This window comes from Centropristis striata, chromosome 20 (assembly GCF_030273125.1).
Source record: "Centropristis striata isolate RG_2023a ecotype Rhode Island chromosome 20, C.striata_1.0, whole genome shotgun sequence".
In the NCBI taxonomy this organism is placed as follows: domain Eukaryota; kingdom Metazoa; phylum Chordata; class Actinopteri; order Perciformes; family Serranidae; genus Centropristis; species Centropristis striata.
The window spans coordinates 10,339,554-10,358,493 of NC_081536.1; the positions used below are offsets into that span (position 1 = coordinate 10,339,554).

The window sequence follows — 18,940 nt, forward strand, 5'->3', positions numbered from 1 at the left end:
CTTAAACTAAACATATCTCGCTAGAAATACGCATATGACAATATATATATATATTTTCAATATAACACTAAACTGACGTATCCCCCCATTTTTTGCATTGGCATGGCAATCTTGTGCTAATTAGAGAGGTCCAGGCACAGATTGTTGAGACGGGTTGGGGTTGCTGTTAACATGGAATAGTATCAGGGTTTCCCTTAAAATTGACAAATGCTTAAATAGTGTAACCTGGATTTGTCTGTATTTAGACCAATATATCAGTCCTAAATCGGAGATTTTTTTTCTCCGTTTCTAATATAACCAGCTTTTTGAACCACACCATATGATCAAAAAGCATGGTACTAGCAATAAGTTATGTTGGAAGAAAAAGGTATAGGATATATTTTTTATATTCATGTCAGAAGCCTAGTTTACTTCTGTGGTCTTACTATTTCATAAAAAAGACTTAAGGGAAGTCGTTCCTCTTCGACTAGTTTATGAAAATAAATCATCTATCATGTGCATATTGTAGGCTCCATCAACCTTTTTTATATCACTCAGTAGTCAATCAATAAAATGACTCCCAGTCAGTAGGGTGCAGAAGGGCATTCAAACTCCCTTTATGTGAGAGGGGTAAAATATACAGTACCTCAGTGGGAGGACAAGTTAAAACTTACATTAAACATTCCTGATATTCTACTACTTTTAATGTTGGAAACATCACTGATAATTATGGCACTTCAAGTTGAAATAGCATGAGCCCTAACATTTACACACTTATCCAGGTTCTAAGCAAAACACTCCACACAAATCCCACCAACATTAAAGTGATGACACTGCCATCTACAGGTCCCTCTGATTAATTGCAAAGAATCATTTGAAAAATAAAAGGAGATGAATGATCATTGAGAGAAATGGCACCACAGTAACAATACAAACTTTGAAGACAAACTGAAGAAAGTATAGGATTGTCATTTCGGTTACATGTGCTCAATCATATTGAACTCAAACCAAGAGCTGTACATCAATATAAATCAAAACTAGAGTGATTAAGATTTTTTAAACTCATTCCAACAATGGTGGGTAAAATGAGAGGACTCATTAAAATGCAGAAACACATTGAATCAGAAGTCAGCTAAGATTATATTAGTAGGTATAACAAAATCACTTCAGAATTGTTTTTCCTGTTCTCTCCTGTGCATCAAGCCCTCTGAGATCAGGAGTTACACATAAGAAAGAAAAAAGTCATATAACCAACTTCATAATATGCATATTTAATGGTAGAGTATGATGATATATAAACATTTTTCCAAAAAACGTTTTTTTAATTCCAAGCAATACTTTCCAGTTCAAACACATAATCACCAAATGATACCAACCAAATACTTTCAATAAAACTAGTTCATATGTCTGACATGTGCTTTTGCTGAATTGTGATCATTGCTTAAAACCCCTGTAATAAAATGTTATGTTGTAGGCAAAGCTTTTCCCCCAACACCAGTTTGGGTAAATGTTGTGCAGAATGCTGCAATGGCAAGGGACAGCATAAAGTATTAAGACCAAAGCCAATGCTGTGAAGTCTGAGCAACAATCCTATTTCAAATGCAATCATTGCCATTAAAAATGATGGAAATTGTTGATAAAAAAGTAACTTGTACAAATGACCATTTCAGTACAAAAGCTTGTAAAATGTAGTTGTGGTGCAAATCAATGCAGTGTCTCTTAAAATTGGTGGGAAACATTTGCAATGGTGAGGAGAGTATGTGCAGACGTGACTTGGGCCAGCTCACCAAAACAGCCATTTCATTTTTGTAGCAGCTACATTTCCAGTTCAGCATCTAATATTTAATTGAATAACTTGAAGAAACATAATTAAAAGTAAAAACATAACACATAAATAACACTGAAAATATAGCATGTATGATGGGGGAAATGATTTCCCAAACACAAAAAAAACAAAACAATATTTAAAAGATGGCAGTAGAAAAATAAAAATGTCCATATCCACTGTGATTCCAATATAAACAACATGAAATGAAAAAAAATGATTTTGCTCATTATCTTTGAAAAGTGACTATGTATTTAAAAACCAAGAGATAACCCAAATACCATAACCAGAATAAGGTTTAGATGCAGTGAGGTATTAGCTCCACATTCCTCTCATCCACCAATGTGTCTGATTCTGCCACAGTTCTACTGAAAGAACTTGAGGCCTGCAACAAGGAAGAACTTCTCCAGGAAGATCTCAGAATCTAGGACGGCAATGTGAGCGGCCCGGCCAATAAGGGAGTTGGCTGTGTTGGGCAGGGCATGAATGACATCATATCGCACTAGATTACAGTCTTTGTTCTGAAGTACTGGCAGCAGCAGGTTCTCAATCATCTCAGCATACACTGGACCTGGTATAAAAAAGTGAAACAGGTGAACAGGGAAGGTTTGGTTAAATGTGTAGAATTGTATGATACTATGATTTAGTTTGTAGACAAACCTAACTCACCTGTTTGTTTGTCCTTTAATGCAGTTTTGCACATTTCAATTCGGGCAGAATGATAGGGGACATAGCGATCCTGCAGTGACCCCACCAGCACCACATTCTTAAAAAACTGCAGACCTTCAGAAGCAGATCAATAGAGAAAAGTTATCTCTACATTCTCATATTCCACATATACAGCCTAAAATGTCTTTTGTTGGAAAAAAGCAAAGCTAACCAGATTTCTTGCTGAGCTTGTAGAGAAATGTTTGGCGAGGATCAGAGTTATCTCGGCACGTCAGCTGCAGGAGAGACCCTGACTTTTTCCACTTCTGCATAAACCAGAGGCCTTGGTACAAACAGTTAACAGTTATTTAACACGCTTCACAACAATCACAAAGTAGACAGAGAGAAATGCAACCATTGAAACTAGCGATTAGCTTTTAGAGAAATGTCTGAAAATGATAAGATGCTGCAACTTCCACCAGCTGCTAAATGTTTCAAAACTTACCTGTGTTGACTAGAGCAGAGCTGTTGTACAAAGTGCCCAGGTGAGGTCCAGAGAGGGACAGAAAGGTGTGCAGCCTGCTCAGGTAACATTTAAACCTTGGCCGAGTTAGCACTGAGCGAACAATGAGGTTCCCCAAAGAATGACCCACAAAGCTGCAAATAAAGAATACTTAGTGATCATAATCTAATTTAGCAACATTTACAGGCATGTCGTCACACTTTTAGCTTGTGACATAACATTTAAAACTTGGAAAAGGAAAAATGAAACTAGTTGCTCAGGTACCATGTATTTTGTCTTTTCTTTTTACAAATATACTGCATTTACACATAAAAACTAAAGTATAAAGCTGACTGCTGCATCACACAGCTACTTAATGAACCACTAACATATCTACTTTATTCAGTGATTTAGTTACATTTCAGAATAAATAAAGTTGGTTAAAAACCTGAAAAAAAATAAAATAAATTAAAACATTTAGGTAGAACAGAACATCTTACCTTATCTTTGACACTGTGAGGTTGTATATCTGAATGTATTGGACTATTTCATCCAGCAGCCGGTCTGTCATTGACTCAAAATCAGCAAATGTGTCATTCTGTGAATGAAAAGACCATTAAATGTAAAGAGGTGTGTTTAATTCAGTGTTTGAGAGGTAGCAATGCACCGATTTTATCATGCCAGAGTCATGTCTAACCAGTAGCTTCTCCTCCAAATCAACAGCTGCAGTAGCAGCATATGCTAACAAGTATTATCCAACACAACATTCAGCCAGCCCAATACTAATGCGATACAACAGATAAACATCGCCCTCGCATCTTATTTGCCGATAGTCGATTGCGGTCAACAAGGCGAACATCAGGCGATAATGATGTTCAACTGATGAAGCAATGCATCCCTGCTAAGAGATGTTAACACATTAATGCTGACATAAGATGACAGTAGTGTCTGTCTTATCCACTCACCTGGTTCCTCTCTGACATTAGGAAGTCTATACGAGCACCAGGCAGTCCAAGCTCCAGGTAAGTCTTCACCAGTCTCAGGTCTGCACTGTTTCCTGCAAGACAACAATGTGTTATTTTAATTAAAAATTTACAAAGAGACTCTAAAAAGGAACTAATTTACTCTAAAATATTCCTTCCTACCATCCAGACCGTGGACGCAGACTATGAGATGGATGCCTTCTTCACAGCTTTCGTCTTCCTCCAAGCTGAAGTAGGGCACAGTGGAAGCCAGCTCAGGTACTTCACTGTACAAGAAGCCAGGCAGCCTTAGCTGTTTCATTTCTTCCTTGGCCTTAATGAACCTGTAGAATTAAAAGAGTTGATGAATATTAATGTTTAATTTGTGAGAAAGGACTAATATCTGCATTAAGTATGACATTAAGTGGGATATGAGAAAAATTATGCAAGATGACTCACGCTTTCATCTGTGGTGTGGGCGCACATTCGTACCACCGCAGGCTCGAGGAAAAGGAGGTGGAGGGACAAGGAGGTCTTCCCAAGCTATACCCAACACTGCTGGAGGCTAGGCTGGAGCAGATGGGAGCTTTTGATAAATCCTTTGTTTCATGGGGGTAGCCGATACCAAGCTGTTCAAACAGAAGACATGTCTCTGAAGCTGCTGCGTCCCCTGCCCCACTTCGATCCTCATCGGCAACACCGTTCACAAAAGCGTAGCCATCGCCTTCCTCATAGTAACCGTTCTCGATCATCTCGTGCTCCGGCTCGTCCTCATCCTCCTCGACCTGCGGTTCTGCCTGGATTCCCAGTGTGATGGCAGATGTTTCTACAGGGCTGATCTCAGACACATCTGTGCTAGAGCATGAGCCGAAATAGTTCTCTACCATCCCACGTTTGACCATGTCAGTGCTACTGGTGGCAGAGTTACTGGATGGGCAGGCGGTATGAGGTTCACTACGGGATTCTTTCACGGCCCCAGAGCCAGCTGCTCCCTCTAGTCCAAGTTCAGAAATTAATTTGGGGTCAGTTTCTAAGTCAAAAGCAGGTTTTATAAGTTGGGAATCACCTGCAGCAGTGTCAGGGGTGCAGGCCATGTCAATGGCAGGTCTGTTAGTGATATCCCCAGAGAAGACTACACTCTGCTCCTGCACCAAAACACTGGATTTCCTGCCTCTGACTTCAGCTCCACTGGAGCCCCTGGAGGATCCTTCACCCTCATCATCTGAAGGCAAGGAGTTGATGGAAGTGAGAGAGGACTGGACTCCACTGACAGCACTGGTATTTTCTGGGTAAAGTATTTCTGCTGCTGCACTTGGTTTTTGCACCGAGCTCTGCTGAACTGGCCGTGGTGCAGTACTCAGGAGGAGCCTCTCAGGCTGTGGGACAGTAACACCTAACTCAGCAGCACCTTGTCCTACACAAGTCTGAATTCCTGGAACAAATTGCGTGGCAAAGGAGCTGGGCTCACTTTCAATGCCTGAATCTGAGAGGCGAGACGAGGCACTGGGGGCTCCTACATCTGGCATCCTGATACAATCACCCTTCACCTGTACTGAGACCAGACAGGATTGGCTACGCTGTGCTGCCTCTTTACCTGGCCTGTCAAACACAGAGTCCACCACGGACTGTTTTGATCCACAGAGGTCCGTCTGGGTGATCTCAGGAATATTACTGCTTACAGTTCCATCAGTCCGACATGGTAGTAGAACTGTTACTTTGTCTCCTTGGTGTGGGTCCTTGTTACTTGGTTTCACCTCAATTTGCTTCAGCCCAGCGGGCCACTGTGGCAGCTTTTGGCCACCGTGGTCAACTTGTTCATCTTTGTAAAGTGGTTGGTTGCATGTAGCATTAACCCCAGTACCTGCCTGAGGATTATTCTGTGTGTCCAAGTTTGTAGGTTTTTTGAAAAAACCTTTTTGACAAGCAGCAGTCGGTATACTGTCATCTGTAACAGAATCAACAGCACTTTTTGCACACTGTGCGGATGTGGCACCAAAGTCTGAATTTGCATTAGTCCTTAAATAACTACTTGAGTCCCTTTGCAAGGTATCTCGTTCCTCTTCTTGGTTAAGGGGAGCTTCCCCTTCCTTGTGCTTTGTGTCACCATATGGGGCTTTTAGGTTCTTATAGCCCACCAACACGACAGAGTCCTTGGAGCCCTGTCTAATCAGCTTCTTGGAGTTCTCAGTCTTTGAATTTTTCTTCAGTTTGACTGATTTGCCTTTGGACTTAGGTGGTAGATCATAGCTGTCTGGCCAGGTATTATCCATAGGGGGACACCGAGACTCCGGTATGGGGCTGGCGGCTGCACCGCACTCCTTGGAGTTGGGTTTGTCCATTTTGCTGGACACTGAGCCAGTCCTTGTATTGTGCATGCCCAGCCAGGGTCCATCGCGATCTTCAGAATCAAACCATGTTGAACATTGAAAAAAGCAACAGACAAAAACATTTAATTAGAAAAAAAGTGAATGCCCGCTGGCTGTACGTCATGTAGTGAAAATTAGGACCGAAGCTAACAGTTATTTTGTACGTACATTTCATCAGTACATAATGCCTAGTCTTTGCACAAAACAGAAACATTTCCATCCCAGTTTCTTTTAGTCCAAGGTGATGTCTTAAAATGCCATTTTTTGTCATTCCAAAACAATACATAAAAACAGAAAATCTCCATAATTGAGAGGTTGAAAACAGCATTTTGTGCCATTTTTGCTTGAAAAATTACTGTAACGATTGTTGCATTATCAAAATAGTTAGCTACAATTTTTTCCATCGACTCACAAGTTGTTGCAACTCTAGCGGCAATACTGTATTACTGACCTTCAGTGATAGAATCAAGGTATCTATCCTCAAAGATGACCGGCAGGGAGCTAACGTCACCATCTAGGTCGGCACATTCCACTGGAAGTGGAGGCAAAGACAGGAAGTAGCTGGAGCTTTTGATAGCATTAGTCATCTGCTGGTGACTGTGAGCACTGATGTAGAGGGGGATGGAGGAAATGAGAAAGTAGGAGAAGAAAAAAAAAGTGTCTTTCCATACTTGGGCTACAGAATGTCAGACAAGTAGGTGCTGGTACAGGCTTGATAGCAGCAACACTATATTTCACAACTAACATGAACATGCCACTGTAACTTACTGTAGTTCCTGATAGGCAAGTGCAGATTGTCTTGGATGTTCGAGACAGAAGAAAGCCTCAGCAAACCGCCTCACCTGTCATAACGCCATATAACAGAGTATGTTCAAGACACAGTGTTGTCCCGAGGTTTGACTGTAGTTTTGTATCATTTATCACAAAAAAAGGTGAAAGTAAATTAAGTTAACCAGTCAGATATTTCCATTAGTAGATTATTTAAGACGTTGGGACTCACTCTCAGTGTATGGTGCTCCATAGCTAGTAGGGCAGCAACATGCTCCTGCAGGGACACCACTTCTAGGAATTGTCCCCAGAGTGCCATGAGCAGAGAGCAGAGCTGGGCCAGGTTCATATTGACCAGTTCCGCCAGCTCGTCAGGGGACTCAGCTTTCTGCTAAAAGCATAGAGTGAGACACAAGTCACCCACCAGAGGGCTCAAGTGAACATGTCTCCACAACATTAGAAATAAAGACCAATGGTATGCAGTACTATGCAAGAGGAAGTTAAGGAATAGATTTGGTCATTTCTTGATTATCAGCTGCTTGACTTGTCACACACATTTTTTTCTTAACGGGGGGGGGATTATGGAACTCTTTAGCCTCAAAGAAACTAGAGTACTATGACAGTACAGTAAACTGTTTGGCAATAATAATTAAGCCTTTATGGTTTTTAATGTCACTTTTATTCACTGCTGACCAAACAATAATACAATTTCCAATTACCAAAACCTGCAAATAATAATCAGCTGCATATGAAGTCTGAAAAAAGCAAGGTAATCAAATTCTATTCCTGTGTCTGTCTAACCTCTTGTCACTGGATATCTAATATGATATACTATATTTAGAAACAAAGTGCTCTACACTGAAACATACAAGAGGCGCTTGACCTGCATAATGTACCACCATCAGCTACAGAAATTCCTATCATTCCACAGCTCTGCCCAACATTCTCTATCTACTCGTAATCTTAAGTGGGCTATCTGTCAGGACTCGAGGTGTTATCTCACCAACAAAATTATTAAGGGTTTCAGAGATTTTTTTTTTTAACTCTTAACCCACTCTGCCAACTGTGAAGCAACATCTGAACGCTTGCCAGTCTGCTTACAGGTGTTCCATTTCGGTCTTCCCCATAATGTGCTGACACACCTTGAGTCACCTGGCAGCTATAAAGGGTTCACACCAATGACTCCAGTTCAGCTTTCTTGTGCAATTTTGCATCTGCTGGTGATGAAAATACCTCAGCTTCAATTTTCACCAACATTACATCCATTAATGTAATAAAAACAACTATACAATGTAAACCTCTGCCATCAGAGGACTTTGAGCTCACTCACTCAATGACAATAAACACCTAAATCAGTCGAACTACTAATTCTATTCTAGACTCCAGTCATTAAGACACAGTGATCCAAGTTTTTTTTACCACTTTTCTAAATACTTTTTTTGGCCTTCTGTCATATTTCCAGTTATCTCCTCCTATCCCATAAACTCAACATCAGGCTTGTGCCAGGCTTGTTGCTTCCTATAAATGTTTTGCATGATTGCCTACTAAAGATCAGTATCAGAGACAGGTCTCACCTTGACTTGTTCACATAACTCTGCTAGACGGGCGTCTAAGTCAAGTTGTTCTGAGGAGGCAGAGAAAACAGCATTACAAAGATTCACGTTTATAATTTATCTATTTAATTATATAGAAGGGTTTGAGGAGCCTGTTATACAGGTTGAATAAGAAAGTGGTGTTAGACAACAGTGGAGTAAGAAAGTATTTTTTATATGACATGACCAGAGACTAGAAAACCATTATATTGTGACCAATGCCTACTTATAAAGATGGAAAAAAAGACGGAGTATATATATACAGTGATGGAAAAATGGCATGACAGCAGTTCAAGTACAATGTCTCTGGAAAGTGGGACATAGAGAGGTCATGGTGTTTTCTACAAGAAGGAAACTGGAGTGAGGAGGAAAAAAAGAGAGAAAGGCAGGCTGATTTTAGGTACTGTAAGGGTTGGGACATACCTATGTAGACGTGCCTTTGACTTCTGGGATAGGGTCTTCTGAGTACTCTCTCATATAGGACTTGCATGCTGGGCTTGGCTAGTAAGATTGCACATATAGGCATATTTAACCTTTTTTTATTATTTGGTCCTCTGATATGGGTTAATACCAGTCCACTTGTGTGAGTTAGGTTTTGTGAGCCATAGTTACAAGGATGAGTTGTGTTTGGGAGCTGTTACAATTTGGTTTCAGTCTACTGATAAATAGACTTATCTAATGAGTGCTACTGTGATTTAGTAGTATGAGGTAGTAGTTTAGAAGTATGACTTATGATTAGTTAACTAATTTGATTGCTAAACTAACCTTGGGGGTTGCTGGTTGTGATGTCTGTTTAAAGGGTAAAATATGTCAATGTGCAGGGATCAGGTGATATGGCATGAAAACTCAACAAACTTGCAATATAAGACAAACACTGATGCTGAAAAGACAAAACAATGAAAATCCATCCAAAGCAAAAAATTAATCAAAAAGGTACTGTCATCTATAATCTTGGGAATACTTGTTTCTTCTCAGTGCTTGTGAATTAATAAAATAATATTCAAGAGTGTGCAGAGACAAATTTGAATAAGTTTGGGATTTAGGATGTCATTGCTATAAATCCCACAGTTGATGTGAAGCCACAGTGCAGCATACCTAGTTCCATGCGATGGGAGGAGGGCAGGTCCTTGGTAATAGAGGTGAAGTAGTCAAAGAGGCCCTTGTAGGCTAGTAGGAGATTTGAGCAGAGGTTATGGTGCAGACCGAAGGCATGCTGCAGACAGGGGTCAGACACCAGGAATGTCCTGCCCTGAGGGACAAAAAGAAGAGGATATATATGATTTAATTCTGTAAACAATATTCATGCTGTTCTGAAAAGTCTAAGCAGTTGTAAACAGCCGGTTCGTAGCCAGTAAGTCAAACTCTCTTATCCATAGACTATGTATTAACTAGAGTAGATGGTGGTCAACACACAGAGTTTGGATAACCAGAAATGAGGACAAACATGGAATATATTACAGGGACAGATACAAAACCTATTTTAGACACCTAAAAAATAATATCAGTGTAGGTCATATTTAACTAGGTGTGTCACTGTGTTACCATGTGGTCAGACAGCCCCGTTTAAATTTACCCAGGGGGAGCTGAAGACGTTATATCCATCTATGACATCTTCATAGCAACCATGTTACCTATTGGAACAAAGGATTTGGTGATCTATCGCTGCCTCAATCACTTAGTTTGTTTGTGTTATTTTGTGACTTTGGTAATTCTGAACTAGCACTTCAAAAAACTAGTTTCAAATCTGTATTACTCAGGTATAGTAGTAATAACTTCAACCCTATACATCACAACAAATTAACCTGTCAGTTACTTCCAGGAATGTATTTTGTGTGCAATATCTTTATAGCAATGCCTTACAGTGACTTCTACATAGATCATAGTGTAGTGAAATGATGGTGGTCGATAGTGTTCGAATAGTATTCCCAAGCTGCCCATTAATGATGCATCACAAAATAATAAATGGCATTGCCTCTGTTCTCTCTGAAAGACTTCGGTACATTCACACTACTGCAGCTCAGCAGCAGCTTTAGCTGGCCACCTTTCTCTGTCAGGAGAGGCCAATTATCTCCCGGCCAAATGTGACAATGGTCTGATAGTTTCCTCTTCGTCTGCCCTATCTGTCAACAGCCTGACTCATCTTCTCATGCTTCAAATGCAATGAATGTGACACACCATTCTACCTGAGGAGAAAAACTGTCAAATCCAAATCCACAGCCATGTCTATGTAATAATCAAAAGCTGTACTACTGGCAGGCAGCCTTGCCTTAACAATACATGCATATTTTTAATCCTTTCCGCTTTATTTCACACTCATAAAAAGGAAAACAACCTGTGTTCTATAAAGAAAAAAACATGTAAAATGACACAACAGTGAAAAGATTAAATTCACCCTGAGAGGTAATAAGGATAAGTTTAATAAGGTCTGGATGCCTTTTCTGACTTATTTCGATAACCTGACTTAAACCATTGCCGTCTTTTTTTCTCCCCCATTTAATTTAATTTATTTTAGCAGTCCATTCAGCTGTTACTTTTTTCTTTTCTTTTTTCTGTCTTCCTTATTGCACTATTTTCTCTGTTGTATTTTCTTATCCCTTAGAGGATTTGGGACAATGGGGTGGGGTGGGGGGAAGGGGGGAGTTATTGTGTACACTTACAGAATCTGTAATTTGTTTTTGTTTAATATACAAATGCCAACAAAAAGATTTTTTTTTAAATGACACAACAGTGGTATCTGTCAGACTTTCATCAGTGCTCAGAGGTTTAGTAGCATCCACAAATTAAAAGAAGGACATTTCCAAAGACACTATCTTTTCTATAAAGAAGGTCCACTTACATCTGGTGATACTTGCTTCACATAACTGCTTCCGAACACCACATTCTCCAGAGGTGGGATGACTGAGTCTTTGCTCTGTGGTGGAGCGTTGCGGTTAAGCCATGTGGTTTTCACTGGTCGCGGCAAACTAGGTAAAAAAAAAAAAAAATAGAGAAATCAAACACAGCTAATCACCACAAGAATACTTCACATTGTCATTAGTAGAGTCATGAATTAAATTAAATTGCTATTTTGTTTACTTAAACTATAATGTTAAATTGTTGTTTGTAACAACATGATATATATATAATCATATAATATATCAGAGAGTTGCCATATTTGAGCATGACTGTATATCTGCATTCATTGAGTGTACAACATGCTTCCTTTTGTAAGGCAGCAGTCTAACCTGATAAGAGGCTGATGTAATGCCACTAGGGAGGCATGGATGGCTACAGAGATGACAGACAGGTGGAAGTAGTCAAACATGACATTGACGTGTTGGTGGATGCCTCGCTGAAGGCTAAAGTGCAAACGAAGTGTGCGGCCACTGATATTCTGTAGAGAGCTCGGATCATCAGGTCTGTAGAAATTAATTAAGGAAGATACAAGGGGGCATATTAGTGGCTCATTTGCATAAGAGATGTAAATATCAAATTCATTAAAGAGACTTAAGTACATGCAGATAAAATGTTGCAACACCTACGTATAATCGCCATCTGTGAAATATAAATCCAAGAAGAGCTGGAAATCCATGTCGTTGAGGGACTCTTCCACCTGAGAATATTTAAAACAGTTGAGAAAGTCAAAGTTAGAGCCAGAGTGTGAAAGCAGTTGCAAGAACAGTACACCACCATTCAAGGTGTTTCTTATTTGATGGTATTAACCCTAATACACCGGATACATTTTGAAGCCTTTGGTTGTTGTAATCCATTAGCCTTAGGACACATCAAATTTCAAAACACTCTGTACCCCGTTAGAACAGCTGAACGTCTGCGTTCCTAAAACACAGCTTTCTGTGGTGCGGCACAAACACAGAACCAGTTTTGATGAATATATTGATCCTGAAAGCTACACTACTTTGAGTTAATGAAAAAGAAAAATCAATTTGACTTCATTTCAGTGACATTTTGCAGATGCAATGTACTGCTTTTAATTGAAGATAGGCACCTTAACTTCCAAACAGAGTTCATTTGAGTGTTAAAAATCCCAATATTCAAACCACAAAAACTTCCACACCAACTCATTCATCCATTTGTTTTACACAAAATACTAAAGAATACAATTATAAATATTTTGCATTAAGGCCAAAGGGCAAAATATAAATCCTTTAGTAAAAGTACCACTTCTTTCTTAAACTTACCTTCTTCTCATCCAGCAGCATCATCACTTTGAAGAGGAGGACATCGTTGACTACAACCTCTTCATTCTTGTATAGGATTTGGAAAGTTTTGCTGCAGATGACATCTTCTTGGACTGAAGCAGGAAATGCCAGATCAGAGCCTAGACAAAAACCATAAGGATTAACAGTGTGTTTGTGGAAAAAAAAACAAGTGAATATTTACAACAAACCTGTCTACTTTAGAACACACGATACGTGACCAGACACAGAACCATTAGTATGTCAGGTTATCACACAATGCTGACAGTTCAAAAATGGACAGAAATGTAGATCGATTTTGAAAATATACATATGTAATGGAACTCTTATAACCCGTGCCAGGAGTTATCTGAAAAGGTATATCTTAATAGTTCTGCATTGAAGGTGAAAGTGTTGGAAGTGTGGTTTCCTTGTCTAGTCTAAAATATAAATGGAAAATAAAACATTTAAGCATTGGAATTACACACTCTCTTGACGATCCTCTTTATTTATTAAACAAAGAATTGAGTGCTTTGTGTGAAATGAGCAGTGCAGGTCTCTAAGCAAGGGGGTGAGGCATATGCACTAAGCCTTGGAGAAATACTGAGAACAAGGAGTGGCCTGTGAGATAAGCCAGTGCCCTGCCAGCTCCCTGCTAACAAAACAACAAGTAAACCAAATCTGTGCAAACAATAACAATTTTCTCTGAAAGAGGACTAATATCTGAGAGCTGAAATGTGTGTATCTACGTCTACATGAAGCATTCGTGTGACTTAGTTAGTGTCACCTGCATTTACATGGAAACAACTAGCGTTCTGGTAAGAAAAATAGCAGTGTCTTACTTTATGCATACTGAAAGTTGAGGAAATATTACTTCAATGCCTTTAATTGGATACTTGAGGGGAAGCTAAGGGTTGACCAACTGAATCCACAAAGGGTACTTGATGGAAGAAATATGATATTATACACATATTGAAAAATTAATTTACCTCCTGGGTGAAGCAGACTGGTCTCAACTTTGTGTGGGACCCGGGGTGGTACCTTCAGACCGGCACGAATCTGGTAGAACCTGAAAATGCAGACACATTTTGTGTTGGTTTGGTCTGGAGCATCATTAGAGGCTCGGTGAAAGGGAAACAAACTGCACAGGTTAGCCACAAGTGTCTCTTTGGGTAAAATGACACTACACCTTTTGTAAATAAATTATGAGCACTTTCTTTTGCAGTCACTCATGTAGTAAACCTGAGCTGTTAAAGCACTGATGAGCTGGGAGCAGGAGTTTGTCACAGCAAAGTGACGTATCAATACACTGCAGCTGGAAGGAAGAATTTCCATGTTAAAGACCACCACTGTTAGAGCTGTGCAGTTTGAACAATGCAAGTGATTTTTACGTTCTGTTTTTGTGAGACAACATGCTAGATCTTTGTGGGGGAAAAAAGGAGAATCACATACTGTACTTGTTGGGGGCCATTCTTCCTAATTGGCAGTTTGACAGGGAAGCATAAGACACCAAACTACACAGTGCCACAACCAGAATTGTATCATGGAGCAGAAAGTGACAGTTTTACTCATGTGGGAAATGTGGGTCATAGCTTGTGACTAAGTGACAGCAACATGGTTCATTTAGTGTAATACCCGATGCTATGGGGTGTGAGCGCAGCTTCATCAAAACAACAAATGTCTGTCTATTGAGTCTGACATGATTACTTGAAGCTGAAATTTAAAATATGCGAGTAAGAAAAGATAAGCTCCTCCACACCTGTGCCTGTGCAGTACACTTTAATGCAGCTCCTCTTTTACTGGTCACTTTTTGAAACAGAACCAACAATTATCTTCACAGAGAAAATAGAGGCGGTCAACTTTAATAAATATATAAAATATGACAATGAAGCACTGTTTAGCATATTTTATGCTGTAATAGCATTTTCTGAGCCCCGTCAAAGTCTGAACAAGATTGCCAATTGTCCCAGATTGGCTGGGACGATAACAGAATACATCCTGGTCCCCTTCTACCACAAGCTGCAAAGTTTGTCTAAGTCTGTTCAAAGATACCAACACAGCTGAGCTATGTTTAATTAGCAAGGTAAATTTGTCTGTAATATATGCCTGGAAAAGACATTTATTTGGTAGAGCATAATTAATTGCCACCTGCTGGAAACACACGGAAAAGGAGCAGAATATTAGGTCTGTAGAGACAGTACTCACCCTCTTTGGAACAGGTCCACATTGTAGAACTTGTGGAGCTCCACAGAGAACTCCACTGTGGCCTGGACTTCAGTCATCTTGGTCTCTACAGGCAGGGGTGCCTTACATCATCTGGGATACACCTGTAGGCCTATGGGTTAAAGTAATTAATTTAGTAATTTCAGCTCGCTGTAAAATACAAGACTATTGCTGTGCATTGGCATAATATGATACAGGGGTTATGACTCAATATATTGCCACATATTGCGATAATGTTAGCAAGATATTGTAATTTTGTTTTACTCAAATTTGAGGAAAACTGTTATAGCATGAAGAACACACTGACAGTAAAAGGAGTTAAGTTTTTTAATGCAGTCCTTTGCATTTATGACTCTATCCCTTATTATCATTGATGCATTTGCATTTATGACTACTCAAATGTCTGCCACAAATCATTGCAAGTACACTAATCATTTAAACATCAAGTGTTTATGAAAAACAATACAGTATCACAAAACACAATATTGGGATACTACCAGAATATAATTTAAAGATACTATGAGAATATGCAAGACTTGGGTGATGGTCAAATTTGATGGGGGATTGTTACTAGGGAATAAGATCTTCATTTGGCATAGGAGGCATCTTGCCCTCTGGACATAATTGGTTAACAGCCCCAACAATTATAGCATCAGAATGAGAGCGTTAGGAAAAAATTCTATGAATAAAATATCAAAAATAGGCCTGAAATACAATATCACCAATTGGCAGTGTTAGAAATAAACACAGAGATCCTTATCATTTAATGGAAACATTTTTAGCTTGAGATGTATTTAGACCTTATTAAAGAAAAGGTTGTGGAGTTGTTTTTGGCTGTAGTGGGAAGCAAAATAAAACTGGCAAAAACAATCATACAGACGGTCGCTAAATTAGTCATGTATGAAATGAATAAATCATCCACTGGGAGACAACAGGTCATTGTGTTCATGCCAGTGAAAACCAATATGAGACACAAACGGCCATCGTGAATTTGACCTGGTTGACACAGATGCAGAACAAATAGCACCAGGGTATGTTAATATCCAAATATGCACCCCCTCCTGCATGAAGTGATCTTTAAAAGCTGTCAGTTAAAAACCAAATTAAACTGGGCACAACACAGAGGACATATGAGGACACCAGGGAGTTAAATGAATAAATTGGCAGTCCCTGATGTATTTATGTTTAATTCCCTACACTAAGACATTACAATTGCCGCTTTATCATTGTTTTACTGAAATTGACACAAATTATTAGTTTCAAAGCCATTTAGCAACATAGTCACATGAGTCAAGCAACCAAGTACAATTCATACCAGGCTAAATTATTAATTAATATCAAATACCAATGACAGCTGCTTTTGTTGAGTCTACTAAGGAGAAAAAGTAGTTGTTACGCCTGCACAATAGACAGACAATCCTTCAGTTTTTCGAGGGCAAAAATCTGTATGTTTACACATAAAACTTTGCTTGGAAGTTGACAGATCTGTCATGCAATCAAGGTTAGGTGTTGAGTTTAGAGGTCAACTGGTTTATCAGGTTTAGTCCTAGGGCATTGTCTGAAGAATTAACGCTCCACTTAAGTAAAGGCTATTGATATGGATAGTATAAAAAAGGCTGAGGAAAGGCGTTGACTGTCTGGAATGCTAAAATGTGCTGCCAATAAACCGACTGACCTATAAATGTGAGTTGGCTGCAGCGTATGGCTGTTCACTGACCCGTTTGTTCATTTACTTACAGTTAATGCAAAACTGTTATTTGGAAAATCTGCAAACGAAACGACACATTTCCCTATTCAAACAAATTTAAATCAACCTAACCAGCACTACAGGCACTTCAAGTCAACAACTCACCTCGGAGAAAGAAAAATAAAACAGCAAGCTAGTCTTAAAACATATATTACAAGGCCTTGACATAAATCAGCTGCTGGTTTCCTCTTTTTAAAAGGGGGAACCTTTACGTCCCCAGCTAAAACCCCAAATTGTTACAGACCAGTTTAGAAACAGCTGTTAAAGTTATGACTTAGCTCCATGGTTTTGATGCTATTACTAGAGTGAGTGAGGTGGTAAAAGGTCCCTGGCTAGTGGACAAAATCTCGGCAAGGGTATCTTTTGGGTTACAGGTGGGAAGCTACCAAAACAACATTTTTCCAAGGGCCCACAAAAGGTCAGGAACCATCCGAAAAACATGACAAAACTGACTCAAACAGACCAACCAGAAAAACTCTCACTTGAACGACAGTTAGCTAACGGTTACAGTTAGCGTAACGTTAGCCACCCACCGAGCAGTTGTCACCGGGTCTAACATTAGCCGCAAAGCCAAGCTAACGCTACTCACCATTGCGTCGGCAAGCTAACATTAGCTAGCTAACCAACGTTAGCTCCAATTTGAGTCCTCCCGTCGTCCTTTTACTGTGAGTTGCTGACAGAAAACACAACTGTGCTGACTATTTCACTTCCTAGTCTGGCTAACGTTTTAAGAGAAACGCCTTAAAATGACACACAGAGTAGTCCAGCCATGTATCTCTCTGAACAGTGCCGTTTGCTAGCCATCGAGCTAACTGTGCTCAATCTGAAGAACTGACAGCAAGCGCTGCTCCAACTGCACGCTTACGAGCATTTAACTGCGCGTTACTGCCTTACTGCACATGCCAGGGGCGCAGTTGACGCGCATGCCAAATTGCTACCTGTGAATGGAACATTGGAGAGTTGGGTACATGCCTAATAATAATAATAATAATAATAATAATAATAATAATAATAATAGTATATCGCAATTACGTTTTAAAACATACAAAGTTGTGTCTTTTAACATTTCTGGTGGAGCTTTTTCAAAAATACTATTCTCGAAAAGTTAAACAATATGTTTCAATCCTTTGCATTTATATTGTGACACTATGTGTGTCACTTGTTATGAGTAGGTTAAACAAGCTGTTTAATAATGTTATTATCTTAGATTTTTGTTTTTTAGGTCCAATGGGTGGGCTGGCTGTGTCTTGTGCTTTGTGTTTCATTCCCTGCGTCAATGTTAGGCATAACATATTATGAGTTGGCTTAACGCAACCTGCCAATGCAAGTTTGTCCAGTAAGCTATTTGTCACTTTGAAACAAATAGCAGGATATGTGGAGGAAATGTGAGGGAGGGACATAAATATACAATCAGCAGTTTCAGTTCTTTAGTCATTACCCTGGCATTTCCAAATTCTTACTAACAAATTCCCATAAAATATAATGGAAGCTGGGTTTCCTGCTTAAAACCACAATGCATTTCCATGGATGCCATCGATACAATAGAAAATACAAGGACTCCCCCCTTATTTCAGGCTATTCCTGAAATGAGGTAAATTAATCTTTCTCTACCTCATGGTCTGACAGGACAAACACTTCTTGAATTGCTTCTTAGTCAGCGTCTCTTGATTTTCAGTTTGGACGGTTCCCTAAACAATGCTGTCCCCAATAGCTGTGAATAAGTGCAACCACAGAGATCACAGAGAATGTAGATACTAAAAGTGCTGGGCAAAAAAGCAGACACAGGGTAACACTATCTTTTTTTAACGTTAATGTACTTGGTATTACTTTCGATACACAAGCCTAAAAAATGATCTACAAATGGAGTAGAATACTGTGACTGTATGCTTGAAGAAACATAAACATTAAATCCAAGGTGGGTGCAGGACAGTGGAATGTAGAGTTGACACTGTGGAGACTCTGTTGACTCTCTCCCCCAAATAAATGACAACGGTAAAGCCTATAAGAGACCCCTCACTGTGACCTGATGGATTTCACTCCTGCTGAGGACAGAGCTATCCAGGGTCTTATTCTCTCCTGGGAGCCAATCTTTAGAAACATCCAGCAGCAGGTGTTTTTTTTTCCTATTTTCAGATCAAGAAAAATGGGTGGAG

The 18,940-nt window shown here is 39.5% G+C and overlaps 1 protein-coding gene across 4 annotated transcripts; it reads right to left on the bottom strand.

Moving 5' to 3' along the window:
• Nucleotides 1-1,234: 1,234 nt before the first annotated feature.
• Nucleotides 1,235-17,644, bottom strand: fam135a (family with sequence similarity 135 member A). 4 transcript variants are annotated; one of them, XM_059359096.1, is made up of 21 exons: nucleotides 17,377-17,644; nucleotides 15,023-15,152; nucleotides 13,807-13,886; nucleotides 12,821-12,960; nucleotides 12,164-12,234; nucleotides 11,867-12,040; nucleotides 11,479-11,605; nucleotides 9,738-9,891; nucleotides 9,066-9,143; nucleotides 8,625-8,674; nucleotides 7,283-7,438; nucleotides 7,051-7,124; nucleotides 6,734-6,888; nucleotides 4,376-6,314; nucleotides 4,100-4,260; nucleotides 3,920-4,011; nucleotides 3,455-3,552; nucleotides 2,958-3,109; nucleotides 2,685-2,795; nucleotides 2,474-2,587; nucleotides 1,235-2,375 (listed from the first exon to the last, which is right to left on the bottom strand). In XM_059359096.1, the coding sequence occupies exons 2-21, from the start codon at nucleotides 15,097-15,099 to the stop codon at nucleotides 2,170-2,172; spliced, it is 4,209 nt and encodes a 1,402-aa protein (XP_059215079.1). In that variant the 5' UTR covers nucleotides 15,100-15,152; nucleotides 17,377-17,644; the 3' UTR covers nucleotides 1,235-2,169. The 4 variants fall into 4 exon arrangements, with proteins under 4 accessions (XP_059215079.1, XP_059215078.1, XP_059215081.1 ...); XM_059359095.1 differs by having other exon boundaries at nucleotides 7,283-7,441; XM_059359098.1 differs by lacking the exon at nucleotides 9,066-9,143.
• Nucleotides 17,645-18,940: the final 1,296 nt, after the last annotated feature.

Coding starts and splice junctions, on each gene's coding strand:
- fam135a (XM_059359095.1), bottom strand. CDS start 15,099: ATGACTGAAGTCCAGGCCACAGTGGAGTTCTCTGTGGAGCTCCACAAG. Junction 13,887..15,022: donor GTGGACCTGTTCCAAAGAGG/GTGAGTACTGTC, acceptor CTGCATTTTCAG/GTTCTACCAGATTCGTGCCG. Junction 4,012..4,099: donor CTGCGTCCACGGTCTGGATG/GTAGGAAGGAAT, acceptor GTTGTCTTGCAG/GAAACAGTGCAGACCTGAGA.